Source organism: Bombus vosnesenskii, unplaced genomic scaffold (genome assembly GCF_011952255.1).
Source record: "Bombus vosnesenskii isolate JDL3184/JDL3185 unplaced genomic scaffold, Bvos_JDL3184-5_v1.1 scf7180000013272, whole genome shotgun sequence".
In the NCBI taxonomy this organism is placed as follows: domain Eukaryota; kingdom Metazoa; phylum Arthropoda; class Insecta; order Hymenoptera; family Apidae; genus Bombus; species Bombus vosnesenskii.
In genome coordinates this window covers 6,294,863-6,316,899 of record NW_022882930.1, presented here as the reverse complement: position 1 = coordinate 6,316,899, position 22,037 = coordinate 6,294,863, and the positions used below count along the sequence as shown (strand labels likewise).

At 36.2% G+C, this 22,037-nt stretch overlaps 3 protein-coding genes across 9 annotated transcripts in view; 2 read left to right on the top strand and 1 right to left on the bottom strand.

Moving 5' to 3' along the window:
• The window catches only part of LOC117231153 (UNC93-like protein), a 57,176-nt gene extending 48,510 nt beyond the window's left edge, over positions 1–8,666 (top strand). For all 3 annotated transcript variants that reach the window (XM_033489287.1, XM_033489289.1, XM_033489288.1), the window contains exons 5-6: positions 1,860–2,127; positions 4,945–8,666. In XM_033489287.1, coding sequence (XP_033345178.1) covers positions 1,860–2,127; positions 4,945–5,264 — 588 coding nt within the window. In that variant the 3' untranslated portion in view covers positions 5,265–8,666. The remainder of the gene's footprint in view (positions 1–1,859; positions 2,128–4,944) is intronic.
• A 259-nt stretch (positions 8,667–8,925) lies between these two features.
• On the bottom strand, positions 8,926–13,740 carry LOC117231155 (heparan sulfate glucosamine 3-O-sulfotransferase 6). Of its 2 annotated transcripts, none has more exons than XM_033489296.1 (4): positions 13,328–13,740; positions 11,733–12,347; positions 10,884–11,374; positions 8,926–10,563 (listed from the first exon to the last, which is right to left on the bottom strand). In XM_033489296.1, the coding sequence occupies exons 2-4, from the start codon at positions 12,227–12,229 to the stop codon at positions 10,439–10,441; spliced, it is 1,113 nt and encodes a 370-aa protein (XP_033345187.1). In that variant the 5' UTR covers positions 12,230–12,347; positions 13,328–13,740; the 3' UTR covers positions 8,926–10,438. The 2 variants fall into 2 exon arrangements, with proteins under 2 accessions (XP_033345187.1, XP_033345188.1); XM_033489297.1 differs by having other exon boundaries at positions 13,564–13,740.
• Positions 13,741–15,051: 1,311 nt separating this feature from the next.
• LOC117231235 (axin) overlaps positions 15,052–22,037 on the top strand; it is a 30,358-nt gene continuing 23,372 nt past the window's right edge. For all 4 annotated transcript variants that reach the window (XM_033489477.1, XM_033489475.1, XM_033489476.1 and 1 more), the window contains exon 1: positions 15,052–15,494. The gene's annotated coding sequence lies outside the window, so the exon portion shown is untranslated. The remainder of the gene's footprint in view (positions 15,495–22,037) is intronic.

Genomic DNA, 22,037 nt, shown 5'->3' with positions numbered 1-22,037 from the left:
CGATACCACTTCCATACCTGGAATCTCGTGAACCAGTATTTCTTCTTTTTTTCTCGTTCTACTGGTGCATCGATGCGATGGTGTGGCTGGACCCTGCGCAGCTATCACGCACACGAAGTGGCTAAATGAAAGCACGCAGGAACGACGAACGTGCATCTTCGCAGCATCCACAGTGTCAGCGAAATTTCTTTGACTCTGTAATCGAGTTTCCTTACTTTGGATTCACGTTATCAGCATTGTTTCGCGCGTTGAGTTCTTCCTATCGTGAGAATTTCGTCAAATTGTATTATTCTTATGAGACACGATGCTCCTCGAAGAAGGAATTTATGATAGAAGTAAATATAGGAAAGAAATGTTTAGTCTCCGCGTTACTTCTATCGTCTGAATTTATTGTTTTCTAATATTTCGGTTGTTTCGAGGTATATTAAATATTCTTCCTAAGTGCGTTAGTTCCTATTATATTATGATTCTATAATATACAGGGTGGTTGGTAACTGGTGGTACAAACTGAAAGGGGGTGATTCTACGCGAAAAAAGAAGTCGAAAATATAGAATAAACATTTTTCGTTCGAGGCTTTGTTTTCGAGAAAATCGACTTTGAATTTTCGCTCGGTACGCGCGCACTTTATCATAGATCGTTGTCTCGATGGAAAAATTAAAAAAGAAATTTTTATTCTATATTTTCGACTTGTTTTTACGCGTAGAATCACCCCCTTTCCGCTTGTACCACCGGTTACCAACCACCCTGTACAATAATAATAATTTATTTAATTTCCATCTCGCGAGATTCCAAGAAACGCGACTTGGACTTACAGCTTCTCTAATCACGCACATCCTCGTTCGATCCTCTAACTCGTTCTTCCATATTTCGCTATCATATATTACAATTATAATTCTTTTATGTGATATCAAATTTACATTTCGTATGTGCAAAAACAAGGACTAGATATTGGACGAAAAAGAAATATTTAGTACAGGTATCTTAAAATAACAGAAAAACTGGACAATAGTAAATTTTCATTTATCTCTTCTTTTCCTTGTTGAAAATATAGAATAACTTCTCGATCGTAGAAAATTATAACACATAACATACATTCGTAAGAAAACTACAACAATGAGATGCTCTCATTAACGGTCACCCAGTATGCAGGATAAGATCGCTCACGATCGATTGATCACATTGATCGACTCCATACCGTAGGACTCTACTTATCCGGATTAGTCGCGGGACAAAAAGTTTATATAATTGGAGTTCGTATAATGGCAGTTTGCCAATTATCCCCGCTACCTGCCACTTTTCGTTCGTATAATAGGATCTCGAGTTCAGGTTGACGAGTCGAAGCAGCGAAACTTCAATTAATCGAGCGTTAACCAGGAAACGTGGTTCGAACGAACGATGTTCGCGTAGATGGGCTTCCATCGTAATTTTTAGAAGCAATGAAAATTTCCGACAAATAATTTCATAAAAATACCAGCATTCTTTTCAATTTTATCGCAGAAGCTACGAATTATTTATGCCATCTTTACGTCGTCGAACTCACAGAAGATCGGTCGTTCCTCGGCAATGAAACATCAAATCGTGTAACTTACGTAACGAAATTCAGAAACCAGGAAAAAGTAGAATCGACCACTCGCCTTACGACAACCGCATAAAACTCGGCTATTGAACACCATCGAACCTGTAATCTTTTTATTACGATCCTTTCCTATCAACTGGATTTCATCGATCCGTTACGAACGATTCGATGTATCCTATCGCTACCTGTAACCAGACATTCCCTGAATCAATGTGAGATCGTCTGTCACGTTTTCGCGTACATTGCTGGATCTTAACAATACTCGATCCTTCTCTTTTTCAGGCCTACATTTCCTGCGCGTTGGGTGTGCACCGGGTTGGCTACGTTATGATCTGCTTCGGAGTGGTGAACGCTATTTGCTCCTTGGTCTTCGGCTCTTTGATGAAATTCGTCGGAAGACAGCCGCTTATGGTGCTGGGTGCTATCGTTCACGTTAGTCTTATCGTCGTGCTACTCCACTGGAAACCGCACCCCGATAACCCTTACGTTTTTTACACGGTTTCCGGGCTGTGGGGTGTTGGTGACGCTGTTTGGCAGACGCAAGTCAATGGTACGTATAACTTTGCTTTCGGAGAATACAGCGGAGCAATGGTTCTTGTCACGACGGTCATCGATGACCCTCGTTCGTCGCTCCATTTTTCTGCGCTATCGTCTACGATAAGATAAATTTCACGGATTAATAGATCTTCAACGATGCGAATGATCAGTTAGCTTGTTACAATGTGGTTGATATTATTGGGTTGGCGACCAAGTGATTGCGAATTTTGTCATTAGGCGTGTTGAGATATGTATAATTTCCTGTGCTGGACTGGATTAAACGCGTAGTAGAGATACTTGTGTGTGGGTATCAGTGTGTGAAGGTATGTGTGTGCGTGTGAAAACGGATGAATGTAGACTATTCAGTCGGTTAACAGTCGGGTATAGAAGAAAGTGTCGAGACGCGTACAAGCGTGTATCGATGAATATATTAGGTTAGGTATATTAGGTTAGGTTGAGGTTAGGTTGGGGTTAGGTACCGCACGCGTACCGGGCGAAAATTCAAAGTCGATTTTCTCGAAAACAAAGCCTCAAGCGACAAATTTTTATTCTATATTTTCGACTTCTTTTTTCACGTAGAATCGCCCCCTTTCCGCTTGTACCACCAGTTACCAATCACCCTGTATAACTATTCTAATATTAATTCCAAGTGTAAATTTAGTGTTCCTGTAACGTTATTTCGGCTTCAAAGATCCACAATTCTCAACAAGGTGGTTTTGAGAAAATCCGCAATCACTTAATTGCCAACACAATATTACAGCAGTTTGTGGGTTAAAAATGCGCAAATATAATATAACATAATGTTTCGCAATGATTAAACGTTACGGTATAGCGTATCTCGGTGTGTATCGGTGGCTGCCAGGGTAAAGTGCAGGAAATTCACGTGGTAGTCGTGGGAATCTTGCTTTTAACTACTAGAATATACGTTATTATCTAAAAAATCGATTATCAGCTGTTCGATTATCATGAATCTCTTACATACGCTGATTTTTATTAAAACAATTTCATTTATCACTATTTGAATAACTATGAGAAGAGATGGGAACGGTGATAACGATGGATTGTTTTTAACGAGGCAGTCTGATTATTTGTGTCGGTTTCATGGTACGTTACAAGTGAAATTAGATTCTGTTATCGCGAAATTCAATCAGAATATGTAATAGATAATAGCAAATAGATAACAGGTAATAGATAATAGTAAATGTAAAAGAGGAAAAGATATCTAACGTAAGGTATGAAAAGTACCTTGACATGGATTTATAAAGGATTATTAAACTACTACAGTTCCTTATTTTATCTGTTATTAGTATGAATCGGAAACTATTTGACGTATAGTTAGCTAAGGGCACAATTCGCAAACAGATACAATGCGTTTAAATATTTTTCTATGCAATGATCTTAAAATATACCACGTATGAGTCATATGTAAAATAAGCGTTGAAAAGAATGGAAAACAGCTAGTCGCAAGCACAATGACAAGTACGTACAAAGACCGATTTTTCATACGAAAATTGACAACTAGTAGCAATGTTCATTCGACACGACGATTAACCGGAACTTCTCGAGGTATAGTCTTTTCTTCCTCTTCAAGAATTCTCCGTTAATTCGTGTCTAAAGAATGCCATTATCAACTGTCCTAACTGGTTAGCCTCGTCTTGGAAAAAGGAAAACTTTATTGTATGTTTGTCGAATGGCTGATTATGGCATACTTATATGAGACTTCGAGTTGAATATTCAATTCAAATCGATGGTTTATTAGATTCCATTATTTTGTAATCGAGACATTTTCTATTGACAGGATGAAATATTTGTCGAACGTCTGCTAAAGAGGAATTAAATTATATCCAGAGAAACGGATAGATACTGTTGATAAGAAAGAAGAAAAAAGAAAAAGATTGGAATTATTCCAAGGAGAAACTTAATGACGTTGAGATTACTTAAAGGACTTCTTTTTCTTTTTTTTTTTTTTTTTTTTGTATGTCAATTATTCGCAAAGTAGCTATAAGAAGAAAAATCCAGTACAATTAGGTCAATCTTTCTTAGAAGATACTCGATTTTATACGGTTGTATAATTTTCTCGACATCGTTGATAGTTTAATCGTAATGTTTCGTAGAAAAAGTTCGGCGTAGAAGTTCAAACGAAAAGTCACCGATACGTTTATTAACGAATACGATTTTTTTATATTCTTCTCGAATTTAGGAAACTTCCTAACAAAAAGGAAAACACGATTAGCTCGAACATGACTAGAAGGAGATAGGAAACAATGAGAACTGTGTACGAAAGAATTACGCGATATTCCGCTGAAAGGAAAAAGAGATAAATCCAAAAAAAAAAAAAAAAAGATATAGATACCGATGATGGATAAAAAAAATTGGAACAGCTGGAGGAATGGTTAAGGAAGATAAAAATACTGAGGAAAGAAGAGTTAGCAGAAGCAATCGGGCTGGCTAAAACGAGATAACAGTTCCAGAATAGAAAGACTCTTAGCATGTGGGTTTGAGCAACTGGGTTAAGGATAGTATAAGCATAAAGTATGGAAGGATAAATGAGAAGATCGAAGGAGGAAGCGTGTGGTTAGAAAAATCGTAAGCGAGTTGTATTTCTTGGCCGCGAGTTTGAAACGAATTATTATCATTATTATTATATAGCAATGTCTCGAGACAACGACAATTCGAAAAAGCATAAATTGCCAATGGGAAAGTTATTTCTTGAGTTCAAGAAAGTCAATTTAACTATCTCGGTAATTGCGAAAAAGTTTAATTCGATTCTTAAATTCCACCGTTAACGAACGTTCGAAAATTGACCTAATTGTTTCTTCTCGATTTGCAGGTCTATACGGAACACTATTCAGGCGTAACAAGGAAGCCGCGTTCTCCAACTATAGACTATGGGAGAGTGCCGGTTTCGTGATAGCATACGCATACAGCACCCATTTATGCGCCCGTATGAAGCTGTACGTGATGCTAACAGTGCTTCTTATCGGGACAATTGGCTACATCATAGTGGAACTATTGCATAGGCGTAAACAGAAAAGGCTGAAGGCGATCGCGGAGGATCCGAAAGCGGCCCAAGCAGAGGCGAACCAAGTGGAAGAAACGGACGACGAAAAGGACGATATAGACGACGATATCATTATCACTCATCTCTGAAGCAATATCACGATGCGAACTCGCGCACCGACGAGGAATCTCATCAGTGTCTCAAGCTCTTCTCTTTTACTCTTCCTTATTGCTTTTTCCTGTAATAACGAACGCAGCTACCTTTTATCAGTCGGCGAAGATGCACGATGATACATCCGACATAGATAAGCGAGCTATCGAAAACTGACTGAAACAGTGGTATCACGATTGTTGCTTGTTTATAGGAAGCGTAAGGGATAGTAGGCGCGGTTTTTGTTTTATTTGTTTTGTTTAAAAGAACGTAGGGCGGGAATCGATACGATGAACGATACGAATATATAAAGAGAAAGAATGTTCATCGATTACTCGTGTTACTGATATTATACGAATTTGCGATGAAATTGTAAGTCCATCTCGGAGATGAATTATCAGTATGAAATATCGCTGGATCACGATAAGATGGAGAGAAGGTTTTACTCTTATTAGAGCGTTCGAAAATTTCTCTTTTTTTTTTTTTTTTTTGTAAATTGTTCGCGCGTTGATCGTTGATTTTATAAATTTCACTTTAGACGAGCTTCGTTCGTTCTTCGCTACGTAACGTAGCGCGTGTTGGCGTAACGCGCGCCGACGTTTCTTTTCTTTTCTTGCATCGAGGAACGAAAGAAAAGGAGAAAGGGAAACGCAAATCGCGCACGCGACAAAGCTCGCGACTCTGTACTTGAAACGCGTTTCTGCTGAGAAACGAGCAGCCACGAGACACAGCGTGAAAGAATAAAAGAAAGAAACCGACTCATACAAAATTAATGAGGGATAAGGAAAATGCACGAAGGGTGTATACCTAGACGACGATCAGTCCCGCTTCGTGCACGTGTTGTTACACGTATCGCTTGCAACGGTTCAACACACAGCGATTCCATTGTCGACCGTTAAAACGAATTGCTTGCCTTGACGGTGCTAGAAGCGCGTTCCGATGCCATATTCGTCCTTATGCGTTTACATAGTCTATTCGAGATCTTCACTTAAGCGTAAGTTTAATTATTGAAAAAACAGAAAAGAGAAAAAGAAAGAGAAGGAAATGATAATAGGAACTAAATTAAAAGTATCATTGAAGTATCAGCCATAAATAAACTATTATATAAATCAGCGAATTTGATTTCTTCAAATAGTACAAAGGGGAAAAGATCAAGAAAAATAATAAAATACGTTCAAAGAACGTATACGATAAGTAACAAAATTACTTATACAATGAAAATTATACAATAAGAAATATATGCAACTGAAAGTAATTTCAAATATTAGAAATATATTATTTATTAGATTCTGAGACAGGAAAATCACAAAAGTATTTCTAAGTACACTGTGTTACAAACTATCTTATTATTATTAGACAATAAACAACCTCTCGATATACTTTTTATTTAAAAGTACATATATGAGGTATTATTACAAAATTCTTTATACCGTCTTATCATTCTACAAATTTTTGTTATATTTTCAGTTGTAAAAATAATTTCGTCGCTCATTGTACTCGTTATAGATGAACAAGCAAAAGAGACCATTCGTTAAACGAATTCGTGACGTGTTGACTATTCGTAGATCGTACATATTCGTAAGATGTAAGACACCTCCTCATTGCCACTATGTGGAAGCGCTTCGTAGCAACTTGCCATTAAGTTTTATCGGAATTTGTGTCCCAGTTTTGTGATAAAAAGATCGGATCTTCTCATGCCGAGCGATTCGATCGTGAATCCGCTTATCTTGTATATAGATTATGGATAGCAATTGTATATGCGGTGAAATGGATATTCCATTTGAATGCGTTGTTCTGGCTCAGTGAAGCCACGATTTTTCAAACTGTAAACTGGCCGACTTCGTGTCTTTGTTGTCTTTTATTTTATTCATGACTACAGATGCACTTATTGTCAGATCAAACATCCACTGGATCGAGCCTGTAATTTATATTTTAACTATTCTGTGACTAAAATATTTGCTAAACTATGACGACAACGAGATAATTTATTTTATTAATTTAAATCACGGGCACGAGGTTCTCTATTCTGAGACACATTTTATGGAATTTGCAAACGATAAAGGAATTTCAATCGGATGATATTTTCGTTTTGTTCGTTTGATTGATTCAGGCTAAGTCTGTCGTGGAAAACAGGCCGGGATTGTGCATCTGCATTCGATCGATGGAACCGAAACCGTCGAAGAGAATCAACTCACGAAGAAACATTTCCAAGGAACATTTCACGTTCACCATCGCCAAGAGTATGACGAGGAGGAAGAGCGTAGATCGTAAAATTCTATCCGATGCATTTCTCTCGTACGTGCACCACGAAATGCTTCCAATTGTCAGTAATAATCGAAATCATGATAATAATCGTGAAAACGATATCGTGATTGAGCATGATCTTAATTACGTATGTTAGAGACAATAACGAAAAATTATGACGTATTAGTAGTAGACGTAAGGAACATTGTAGTCGTTAATTTAACGTTAAGTATTCAGAAAAATTTATTTTATAGATCATCTTTCTCTCTTTTCCTTTTCTTCTCTTTCGATATTCCAAAGAAAGAGAAAAAAAGGAAAAACATGAAAGTAGGCAAAGGCGAATATTATTATACTTGTATGTATTCTTCTTTTCGCGAAAATTCATGATCAATTGTTTTCGTAACGAAGGACCAAGCCAAGATGATTATATTGTTATCCATATAGAATAGTCCCAAAATGGAGGAAGGAAAAAAAGAAATATAAAAGGATAGTTGGTTCTATCCCGGACGTAATGTTGAATCAGTATTTTGTTAATCGAATCGAATTGTATTATGCGTTAGTTATTACGATCGTTCGATGATCACGTATGATGAACATACTGACCTACTGTGTATTGTAATATCATCCCTCTCGACAGTATGTATTCCGTCCACCAATCGATAAGATTGCTCAAGAATCTTTAACATAAGATTAGAGTACCAATAAAACCTATGTCGCACTTACATCTTTTTATATATACTTACGTAATATGCATATATATTTTGCCATTTCGATGGGACCAAAAATGTACTTAATAATTTCCAAGAAAGTAAATAGCTTCCGTTTAATTTGTACTTCTGACTAAGGGAAGAAGCATATTATGGATAAACGTTGGTCGAGGAAAATTTGACGAATCGTTTGACTGAAATCGTACGGCTGAAATTTCTATCGTTAACTTTCACTTTTCTCGATAGTTCGGTAGATAGTAGGGAAACAGACTAGAGAGACGTATTTCTTAATGTCGTAACATTTGTACAAAAGGAGGATGAATCTTTTGCGGAAAGTATTAAAACAATACTCTATACAGTTGTATAAAGGAAACGTGCACGTGCATCGTGTTGTTTTCCTCCCTTTCGATAAGTCGAAAGCAATATTTCATTACAAAATTTGTAACAGACTATTGGACTTGTTGTTATTTCGGTACCTGTAACATCTTTTCCTGTAACTGAATAGTTGATAATCCATTCACTGGTGGGGCTTTTCCAATTTTTACTTACACAGGATTATCGAGGAGGAATTTTTTATTCTTCCTGAACGATTGCTGTAGCGTTTCGAAGAGGGAAAAAGATTGGATAAAACGTAAGTATACATATAGATTACACATTGTTTTTTTAGTTGGTAAATCACTGTTTATTTACAACTTTGTTTTTTTTTTTTTTTTTTAGATTAATTAGGCCACTTGAGCAAGTAAACTTAATATATAATGAACTACTTAACAATACAATCGTTGCGAATTATTTTCGTAACTCTGAGCTACGAGTTAAAGTTTTCATTTAATGATATACTGTAAATTTATACTAACAAATTTTTGTAATTAATAACTATTCAGGAATATTTTTATCAATATAGAAGACAATTTCTAAACGAACTCTGATAATTTATGCGACTACTCTTCCCTCTCTAACTATTTAATTAAAGTTCACATAACTTTATAATTGAATTTGTAAAAACTGTTTTATAATGTATGATATGTGTGTGTGTATGTGTGTATGTGTGTGTATGTGTGATTTGTGCTCGTATGTGTGTGCACATTTGCAAAATATAAATACATTATTTTTTATTGCAGTTTGTGCAAGCTCTTGCCACTTGCACCTATCGAAATTAATTATATATTTTGATACGATTACACAAACTTTTTTTTAATAATCCTCGTCATTACAAATGTCTAATTGACGTTATTAATATTTCTATGCTTCTTTTTCCTCTAACCGAAATACGTTCGTTAAAACTGTACTCGTATATTAAACGCGAGACGTAATTTTTTATTACTTTAAATTGTACTCAGTTTCCGTTTCCGCATCTACGAGAACTTCTACACTGTTATAGCGTTTCTTATAATTTAAAGACATTTTGACGCAGTTCAACTAAATTATTCAGAAAATATTCATCGCTTTCTTGCTTAAACATAATGATACATATACTAGGTAAATATCATTAGAATTACGTAGATTACGTAGATTCTGTGCCTGATACATTGGAAGATCAAAAATTCAACAAAATGTGCAAACAATTCTTAATTCTAAACAGAACTCTATACAATCAATAACAGTAACTACGTATTTTAATACAGATTCGAACATTTTATATTCTGCACAACTACTTTAATGGAAGATGGAATTAACAAATCAACATTTTAATATGTAATAAACATTTTTAAAGATTCTATTGTAATAAATAATAGATCTGATAATAACGAATGAATAAAAGATGAACAAAAGAATAACGCGTATGGCCATTTATCGTTTAAAATTCGGATATACTATTCTTTTTTATTCTTTTGTAATGTCCTGTAAAAAATATAGTGGAATATATGTATGCGAAAAATGATACATACGATTGATAACATTCTGCTGCCACTATAAATCTATACGCGTGTCTAAAAGTTAATATCACGAACAAGAACAGGAATTCTCTTTCTGTGTATTGTCAACACATTGAAACGATGGATATGCCTTTCTTCTTTTTCCACGTTTATGCAGTACATAAAAAAATATTCTGGTTTAGAGTAAAAACGAATATAAACTAACCGAAGAGTATTATCTGGTTCTTTTACTAATTATTTACTAACTAGTGCAAACTAATGGTGTCCGCATGCGCGCGTGTCGTATCTCAGTAAAAATTGACTATGTTCTTTTACTTGACTAGCTTCGATATGTATTAGCATTTATTCTCACAACCAGCCGAAATCCATTCCGGTCAATTGGTAGAAACGTTGATTGAATGGACGATAAAAATCTCTCAATCGTTGTATGGCTACAGGATCTATGTAAGGATGACTACGACCCTTGTTCTTACCTTGAAATTTATGAAATACATATAATTAGATTCCTCCTTAATGCAGGAAATATGTTTCATATTATAGAATCTCAAATTATATGGATCTTAGAGCACAAAAAGTTCAGTATCATAAGAAAATTTGTTTATACATACAACTGTGAGAAACCAACTCCACATTTATAATTGTATTTCATAATTTACGTGTACATGTTCTAGAAGACTTGCGATAATTTTGCCAACATATTTGACAAATTATACATTATACATAAGTCTGTAGTATTTTTTAGGAGGCAATAGCATTTTGAGGGATCAACGGGAATTATTTTTAATCAACTCACCAAGGCAATGGGGTGTAGGACGTTCCTCAGATTTGAGCAGACAGGGGAACCCCTTCGTGGCATTGAAATAAAAATGTTTCTCGCAGATAACTCTTTTTAGGCCTAAAAAGTCCTGAACCCTGGTAATCTCAGCGACTGGATCCACGATCAATCTTTCTCCAGAGACGAATAAAAATTGTGACAATGGAAAGTACTGAAGCCATCTCTCTAAGTGTCGCGCGTACACTCCGATCTTCAATGGGACCCACGTTGTGTCCACGATTTTCGACCCATTAAGAAACGCTAGATCCTCGAACTTTGGCATGTTGGCTCGTTTACTCTTCACTTGGGTATAATCGGATATCGCTCGAGTAACTGGATCCCTTACTACGAGAATCAATTTCATCGCAAGATTCATGCGTTGAACTCTTCTCGGTACTTCGCTCGTCACGAAATACGACGGGGTTTTCTCCATCGTGATTTGAGTGGACAATGTCGGAGGCATCCTATGCCTAGAATATACCGTAAGAAAAATATTTGATTAAGTCACATTATTAGTAATTTTTGTAAAATAAAAATAACTTCTTAAGAATGTGCATAGGAATATTGGCGAAATAAAAATAGTTAAGTACAGTGACGTGCTAAAGTTTCCAGCCAGACAGATTTTTCTTTTTCGCTTTATAAAGAATTTTAAGTAATATTACCGTTATTTCCTTTTACTTATCATACTGGTACAGTCAATATTATTTGAAATTCTTTTCGACATCATCTTTCGAATATCAAGTTAAAAATTTATTTGGTCGAAAATTTTAGAACGCCACTGTGTATACTAGGATGAATACAAACCACGAAACAGTGTAACAAACCTACCTATACCAATGAAACCCCTTGATGTAATGATGATCAAAAAAGTGAACTTCGGATCCAGCTGCGCGAATAGCAGGATGCAATCTCAAAAATTCTAACAGAGCTCTAGTCCCGCCTTTTTTAACTCCAATTATCAAAGCTGTGGGTAATTGTTTACTCGGCATTAAACCTTGCTGTCTCAAGATCTGATACTTTCGCAAGGATCCTGTGTTCCCTTTAACGCTGTTGTTGCCTGTCCAAAGCGACACCATTTGAAGCTTCGATACTTTCGTGTGTTTCAATTCGACATCGCTTATCAGAGAGGATTTCTTGATCGTTAGACGATCCAGATTCGGGTCGTGTGCGAGTGGAACGAAATTTCTCGGTTTTTGGAAGGTTGCTTTACCAGGCAGGTTGTCGAGTAGTAAGGAATTGTCGATTAAAAAGATCCAGATGAGAATTACCAGAAAACAAGCTGGAACCAGGATTTTTTTCGACCAAGGCCCTTTTCTAAGTTCCATCCTGAACTTAAGAATCGTCGTATTTCACTGGCATCCTGGATTCCATTCTATTATCAAGCTTTCAGTCTTCTACCTCCATGCTGATATGTTAGGATAAATATTTTTCTGTCTATCATACCTATAAAAGATATTAGGGTGAAATTTATCATAGACGTATTTAAAAATAACATGCATTTAATTTAATTCTAATATCAATTCTTTCTTAACAGATAAATTCAAATAAACATTTAAATTTTCTGTATCTATTACATCTATAAGAAATATTTATTTATAAAGCTAATATAATTCTTTAATATATAATTATAATTCATACATTTATACACACAGACATCAATTGCTTTCTTGTTATTAGAACTTATATAAAATATTTACAAAAATAATATATAGAGACTATAGTATAACAATTTAAATAGATATTAAAAATAGGAATCCTTTAATGTATGGTCTTTAGAACGTTAACGTGTCTCAGTTTACCCAATCATGCTTGATGTACCGTCTGCATCTCGCATGAGAGGGTTGCATATGTGCAAGGTGCTCAATCAGCCTACTGTAAAATATTAAAATATTTTATAACACACCGTAAAGTATTTTAAAACACCACTGTAAAGTATTAAAATATTTTATAAAACATATAAATAAAAAGATACCCAATATTACAAATAATATTTTATTTGTAATAGGTGTATGTATATATATATATATATAGATGTATTTTCTTGATCCAAAACTGAGTTATATACATCAAAATCTTCCAATAAATTTACAGTACATTTCAAAAAGTATTTCGTTTTCGTTCATATTCATTACGGTAGTGATATACAACAAATTCTGTCTGCCAATAATTGCAATTACTTCTATTATTATCATTAAACGTAATGAAAATTTTTACAATATATTTTTTATATCATACAGTCAAATATATTTGCTGTAATTAAAAAGAAATTGCATACAAGAGGAAACCCTCATATTAACGTGAATTTCATTCATTCGTAAGATAAAAATGGAAACTAGAAAATCACCTACGTTGAATATCAAGCAGGCAACCTATCTAAACAACATAAATTATTAAAAAGTGATTGCATATCTGTTGCAACATACCTCCATGCCGCAGAGTGTCCAAGCGCACGTTAATTTTATACGGTATCCATAATTCTATCGTGATATTCGATTCTTTCCGGTAAATAGATGCGAGGATATGTGATTTCGTTTTAAAGGAAGTGCACACATTTAACGCATTATCAGTCGGCGCGTTCGTAACAATCGATAACGCGGAACAAGTAGAAGGGAGAAACGGTAGTATAACACAAAGCGTATCGATGAGATTTCATAGCTACCGAATCGGATAACGAGAAGTTGAATTAAACTTCATCCTCTTCGAGCTCTTCTCGTTTTCTTCGGATGTAAAAATGCTGCAACGTTTGTTAATCGCATGGCGCGCTAAAAACCTTTCCCTCTCGTGTTGCTCGCCAACATAGTTGTGAACTGTACGACACTAGCTCCACTCTTCTTAACGTGGAACAACTGGGAAGCTCGTTAGGAAGCAATATAGATCTTATGATATCGAGCAACCGAGCCCAGCTGAAAAATCGAAATATGTAATATCGTTTTATCAATAAAAGATTAAGGTACTAGAATAAAAAATATTCTTTTATCGATAACTCGTGAAATGTAATTGTATAACAGGCATTAGTGATGTTATAATACTTTAGGCGATTTAAATTTAAAAAAATTTAAGTATGTATTATATTTTGTTTGCTGATACAGTTGAAATCAACCATGAAGTATATATATATCTGTTAAAAATAAGTATTGTATAATAGCAAAAATTTAATATTACAATTTATAATATTCATTAGTGCAATTTAATGTAATTTAGGTTTAATTATTGGAGTAGCAAATGTTTAATATAAAATAATTAATATACGGAAAAAGAAATATATCATATATCAAACATGACAGAAAATGTATATTTTTTGTAAATAATTGTTTTTATTACATTAAATATGTATAACATTTCGTTAAACAAGTATAATCTAATATGAATGTTAAAAATTTACTTTTGAGTTGATATATATATATATATATATATATATATATATATATATATAGTTGCCTACTTAAAGAATTAAATTTGTATTACTTAACGTATCCACAAAAATGTTCAGCATATAAAAAAGAATATTATACAGACATTTAATACTCAACAAGAATATTAGCATAATATGTACGTGTATTAAATAATAATGATATCTAATTATCAGGGAATGACTTTGTTTACACGCATAATTAGTAAAAGAAATTATCCAAAGTTATTAGTTGATTACAGTGTTTAAATACTTTATAACAGAACAAGTATGTTTAAGGCAATATTAAATTGTATCTTTTTTAATTAATCGACCATTAAAAATATATACTCCAAAATTGCTACGAAATTTTTGGAGCAAGGAGGCGCTAAATCAATTAGGTACGTGACTGTCGGTGATACATTGACTACGTGCTGACGCGCATTTGTGTGCGTGTTTCTCGGTAGTAACATTAATTAGCAATACCGTGAAACAGTGAAATAAATTGACGATCGATTTATTCACTTCTTAAAACACGTCGATAACAAAACGAATGATTTATACCGATCTAAAACTCTATCGAAAGCAACATGTTCTCGCAGAATTAGGTGAAGAGAAAATTCTTGGAGATGAATGAATGACGGCGCGTCAACTAGATACAGGACTGCTCGCGGCAAGGGCATAGGCCATGCGGCCCGTTGATTGGCCGGTCTTTGAAGGGGCAAGTTTAGTCAGAGGCCGCAAGAGTGCGCGTCCCGCGCACTCGTGTTAGATCTCGATGGCGACCGAGATGTGCCTGAGAGACGAGCCGCGAAATGCCTAGCTGTGTAGTGTTTGATTCATCGTGAATTCATTGTGATCTCCGTTTACTCGATACGATCGGGAAACACTTTGCATGCCTCCACCGTGTCAACACGCCATTATTGTTACGGTCGTTCGGCGCGGTGTGTATATATTTCGCCGTGAGTGTGGTGCGTGTGTGCGTCGTGTCGAAGTGTCGAGAGTTCACGCCGAATCATCGTCGTCGCTAGGAGAGAGCGAGAAAGTAAGGACGAAGAAAGAGAGGTACGATGTGTCTGCGTTTCAGCCCGTACCATTTTTTCGTCGATAGTTGACATTTTCGAGGATGAAACAGAGGTCTCGCCGGAGAGACGCATCGTCATCACGGCACTAGCAAATACAAGCACCGTCGGATATACCGAGTAAGTCCACTGGCCCCGTCTTTTCTTTTCCGAGAGCACCGCGATTCCTTTCTTAAAATCCCTCTCCCTGTCTTTGTCTCTCTTATTCGTTACACCGCTCGCTTTCTCTGCTCTTCTCTTCCCAGCCTTTCTTCCTCTCTTTCCCCTTATTATTTCGCCTTCTTTCCTGCTCCTTTTCTTCCTTCCAATCTTTACCACGTTAAACTCCTATTCTTTCTTCTCCAGCCTTTTTTCCTGCATACTATGAGTGTGACCCGTTCCTGTGGCAGGACCGATAGGCGCGTGTATCAACTCGGCCGTGTTTTGTATATACCCCGAGAAGATCAAAACTCGCGATGTTTGACTGTCGCCGTCGCAAACGTCGACAGTCACAGAACGTCGGGAAACGAGAGAGAAAGAGAAAAAAAAGAAGAGCGAAGTAAGAAATAACACGAACGGAGATTTCCTCGTGCGTAACACCCGAGAATCACCCGCTCCAAAATACACCGCGGTGTTTACGTCCCCGGATCCCTTGGTTTTATTCCCTCCGATCGCTTTGTCGATCCCTTTTCCGCTCCTGGATTTTTATTTCCTTCCTGTTCTCCTTCTTTCGTTTACCTCTCCTTACCGTCCTCTCGTCTCTGCTGTGCCCCCCTGTTTCTGTCTCTTTTTCCCTCCTCCGCCTTTTTCTTTCACAGGGATCAACTGTATCCCTCTCTTTTCCTTCTACAGCCTTCTCCTTTCCTCTTTCCTATTCCCTCCCTTTCCCGCTCTCTTTCACTCTGCTTCTAGCCACGAGAGCTTTGCGCGTCTCGGGGCGCGTGTATTCACGAATCGAGCTCTCTTTCTTGACGGTACCCACCACCGAACGCAGCCGTGCGTTTTCTTCTCGAGTCGTTCCACCAGCTTTTCTGCCAGTCGCAGTTTCGTTCCTCGCTCCGTGCCCTACCTTTTTTCCCTCGAGCCTCCGCGATCGTTCCGGTTCCACGTCCGTTTCGTTCTCCCTCTCTCTTCCTCTCGTTTTATATTTCTTTCTCTCATTTACTCTGCTCCTTTTTCATCCTGTGAAACCTCGCCGCGCGCGAGTCCTCTCGTCTCCCGCGGGCTCTCTCTCGCGGTACATGATTCTGCTACACGCGCGATCCGCCCCCCCCATCCCTTCCATCTCGGCTTTCTTTATCAAAACAATACATATGCTTACGGGTGTGCGAGAGCACGGGCTCCTCCTGATAATCGTGAATATCAATCAGAGATTTTATAAATAATTCAGTAAAAACCGATAAAATCCGCTGAAGTCGACGTGAGTCCTTCCCCCTCCCCCTCTACAGATCTACCTCCCACTCCTTCGATTCCTCCCCCCGCCCATTGTCCTGGACTTCTTTCCGTAATTGACGACAGTTCACGATAAATGCGGCGAATAATTAAGACACCATTACTTCCTGGTTCTGTTACTGTATCGTTGGGAAATTGTTTGGGAAGATACTCGATCCGATGGAGAAGGGGAGGTTGATTTTAATTTTTGTTTCTTTCGGTTTTTTTTTTCGAGATTGCAATTATTAGTTGCAATTGATTTCGAAGTTATTTAGGCTGTCTCGTTATTTATTTAGATACTTGGAGATTTGGCGAATTACCTTAGGATATTTTAGTAATTTAGGAATATTCGGTTTGGAGTGTTCCTGGTAATTAGAATTATGGAAGTACTTATGCTCTAATAATTAAGATTAATAATAGGGATTTAAGTTAAATAATATACTATATAATAATATAGCAATATAGGTTAATTTTAACTTAAGTTACTGTCATTAATTTTAATTATTGGATCATATAATACCGCAATAACTCTAATCAAGAGGAATACTCCAAAACAGATATTTCTCTACAAGTACTATGATAAAAATGATATACAATATCTTGACGATATCGATCATCAATTTGATGTTATTTTTTATCTAAAACTCTACCGTTAAGAACATTGACAAATTTGGTAATGAAATAAATGATTATCAGCATGTAGGAACAAATTGTGATTATGGTATACATGTTGAGAATCACTGTTGCTGAAAACGGTGGCAAGTTTCATTGGCTAGTGTTAATGGAATATGTGGCGGAGGTTTGATGAGAAATACGTGATTTAGCTCGCTTTTAATTAATGTATTATATCGTATAATGGCTGAAGCGAGAATGTATAATACTTTTCAACCAATCTATACATTTTTTGCCAAGCGTGCAGTAATTATCTTAATCGTGTTTATTTGTTATACGATACGGAAATGCAACCGGATTAAAATATTATTCCACAGAAAATTCGTTCAGCTTTGAGGTTAATGGCTACGTAACGATCGAGCGTAGGTGCTTAACTCTTGATCATCTGATTTAATTACTTCGTTCCAAATTGAATAAGTTTACAAAACATTAGGCTAACCGATAATTAAAGGGTAATCCGAGTAGTTCGTACAGATTAAGCACAATTATCCGTTAGACTTACCAAACAAATACGAATAATTCAATTATAATATATTGGAGTACATGGTACTCCAATAAGCTCAGTCATGAGAAATACTCCAAAACGAATATTCCTTCGCAAGTACGATGATAGAAATAATTCGCAAGTCTTGTAATTATCAGATCTACTATCGTTAATTTGCCAGACTCGACATTATAATAGATATTTATAAACATTGGTATAATTTCACTCTCAAACAAGGCGAAACTTTAACACGTTGAATGTCACGCCAGTTTTACAAGGTTTGGCCGTGGCGCCACCATGAATTTTTTATTATGCGATACACACAATGTTGAAATATTACCTACTAGGGATATGTTACCGTGTATAATCGTCGTTAATGAATTTATCTCACTGAGGTGACCGGTGACCCTCATGGCGCTGTAGTGCAATTTCGCTCGATTCACTTATTTTTTTGCGATTATCAATTATCTCATATTATTTCTTCACGTTGCTATTTAGCATTTTAATTATTTAATTGTTCTACGGGAATTTAATTGTTGTGCCGGGATCTACCATAATTCATCCCTCGGTCATACTTATTCGGATCTGCAATAATCCTAAAGGATCGTTACAAGATTTAGCATTTGTTACTTTACTGTCAAAGCCCTTAATTGCTATCAAACAGCTTTCAAGTCGAAACGTTCCTTAGGGTTATTGTTCACTAAAGTAAAAGCAGATTTTTCCATATTCGACAACACATAATAGATCTATCCACTTCTACTAATCTGGGTGCGCCGGTCACCGGTGACCCCCAAGGCATTCAACGTGTTAAGTATAAAATCCTTCAATTTATATGAGCCTTCTAATTATATTATGTATACACTGGTCGTGAAAGTTTAAGAACACGAACATTTTTACATTTCTTTATTGTACTTGACAATTGCTATATATATTTGTCATGATAACTGGTCATGGACTGTTTAGATCTTACACGCTTATATAAATCTTGATAGTTCTTATCAATGAATGTTACCAATGGTGTGATACAATACGATAAAACATAATAATAACCTAAACTATAATTAGGATAAATAAATTCTTTGAACATCATCATAGTGGGTCGCCATAGACTTTCCATGATATCTCCATAGCAGAATCTTTTCTTACCTTATCTTTATCTTAGAGGAAATAAAGGTTTATAATTTCGACGCGTATGCCGGCGTCGCAAACGTATAATTCTAATTATATTACGGAAGAATTAGTCTTCATCCTCCACCGATTACTTACATATTCATCTGTTATTTGAAAATAGCCTCTAGCCTTCTCAAAGACTTCTCCATGCCCAAGGACTCGCACACAAGAACCAGGAAACGAACAATTAAAACGTAGCTCGAAGAAATGGAAGAATAATACATCCGTTTCTTAGATACCAGTTTGTAATCGATGTGGAAGTTCGATCGTGCGTCGCAATGCGTCTCGTTTGAGATGGTAATGGATGTTAATAACCACCGGTGCAGGAACTCGCACGTGGTGAATGTGCCTAGGGTACACATTTGGGGGTGGGTGTCTGGTTGCGTGCACAACCTTGGCAGAGCGAATGGACGTCAGTGGTAGTTGATAGAAGTGGAGGTGGTGACGAGATGACGGCGAGGTTTCAAGTAGAAAGGGAATAGAGAGTTCAGAAGCGGTCGCCTTTGATGTAGACACGCTCCACAACTCCTTCACGCCAATAAACCTTTACGACGAACGTTTCTGTAAGCTTTCTTAATATTGTCATCTTTCCCTTGCCTCTTTCACTCCGTCTTTCTCCTGTGTTCCCATTGTTACTCGCAAGGGAACCAGGGTTTACTTCTACGATTCTGATATTTTCTTTTCTTTTCTTTTTTTTTTTTTTCCATTTCTCTTTTTGAAGCTTCATTGGATAGACATGGACACCTGGCAATTTACTCTCTTTTGGTATTCAGCAATGGAATAGTTTCACATTACAGCTGTTCTCTTGTTTTTAAACGATATCTCGGGAGTTTTTTAAACTTGCAGTTTAGACGATTTTTGGCAAGTTTGAATCGTTTAATTTAAACCTCGGTTAACGCGTTGAATGCCACGCCAGTTTTACAAGGTTTGGCCATGGTGTCACGGTAAATTTTTTATTACGCGATACATATAATGTTGAAATATTACCTTACAAGAGATACGTTATCGTGTATAATCATCGTTAATGAATTTATCTCACTGAGGTCACCGGTGACCCCCGTGCCGCTGTAGTGCAATTTCGCTAAATAATTGTTCTATGTTGTCACGTCCCAGGATTTACCATAAACCATAACTCATCCCTCTATTATACTTATTCGGATCTGCAATAATCCTAAAGGACCGTTACAAGATTTAGCATTTGTTACTTTCCTGTCAAGGCCCGTAATTGCCATCAAATATCTTCCAAGTCGAAAGGTTCCTTAGGATAATTGTTCGCCAAGGTAAAAGCCGGTTTTCCCATGTTTGATAGCCACTGATGGAGAGCGCATATAATAGGTCTATATTTCATGTAGAAATAAATCTATTTTAGTTTGTTTTATACTGCATTAATTTCGTCACAACATTGTAGTAACGATGGTAATAATAAAAAATTTATAACTATTGACAATTGTTTAAATTATGTGTTTCTACTAATCTTGGTGTGCCGGTCACCGGTGACCCCCGTGGCATTCAACGTGTTAATTTATCTCGTTTTCTTAGCAAGTTTGAGATAATGGTAGTAGGGTAATTAGAGCTAAGGTACTTTTAAGGTAATAGTTTATAGAAATAAATGTTTGAACGTTTACCAAGAAACTACAGTTCTTGTCTACATCGTTTCACTTTCTCAAAGAGACGTTTTCGTTGGGAAGACGTAGATACCTGACAACAATTTATGCTTTTAGTTTTTGAGAATGGAACTGTTCTTTGTCACGGTTGCTCCTTTGTTCTCATTGATATTTTGAAAGTAACGAGAACTCTTGGAATTTAATGAATTTTGTTAGCAGTGCGAAATTTACGCGATTGTTTCGATGACTTCTAAGAATGATATATTTTAAAACAGTTTTTCACTGTTCGCAAACGAAACTCAGTCCACTCTTTTACAGTCTTAACTTTTATTTGAAGTCTGTTGGTGAAACAATTTTCTCCTTTAGTTTTTAAGAATAAAACTGTTCTATGTGGCAGTGTTTCCTTGCGTTTATTAACGCCTTAGAAATACAAAGTGTTGTGTGAAAGTAGTTCAGTCTAGGACTTGGTAAATTTTTATTTCATTCGTTTGCAATTGTATGTTTGCTCTGTTAAAGTACCAGTAGTACATGTTAAAGTATCAGTAGTACAAGAATAACGTTTCACTGTTACGTCGTATCTCATTTCCAACGGTATCTTTCTATTAGAATAGCGAATTGCATTCAACTACTTGTAATTCATGGTGCATATGGATCTTTAAATTCTAATGTGACGTCTGCTACGACTCCGATACCTTTGTATGCGCTTATAATCGTGCCAGGTATAGTCTTTTACACAGTGCTACTTTACGTTCACCAACACCAACGCTATACTCGTCTTTTTCTCTTCCATTCTTTACATCTATCAATCGCCTTCGTTAATATTTTGTCTTGGTCTCCTGAAAATTCTCCTGACTCCTTCCTTTTTATTCCGATTAATAACAAACATTGCATTAACGTAACATTTCACTTGCAATATATTTTCACACGATACATTTTTATTTTTATTTTTCAACTTTTACGTGTCGTGTGTAATTTCACTGTACTCTCGGCATTTAAGGAGTTAACACCAGTCCTAACCACGAGTACCTTGAAAACTATCGAGTACCTTACCCTACGGTAGAGTATTTTCGTAAATAGAATCAACCAGCGTTCAAGGTTTCGACAAAATTATTTTGCACGAAGGTCTCTCAATTCGCTTACGAGTAGGAAGTTAAGTCCCCAACTAATACCTGCAATATAACAAGTGGGTTATAAACTTTTCTACCTCGTACATTATATCAGTGAGTCACAGCGTACACGTTAGATAGGTTGATATATGAGTCACTCCAGCAGGAAGAGCTGTCACCGAACAGGAAGAACAATCGTATCGGCTGTCGTTTAATA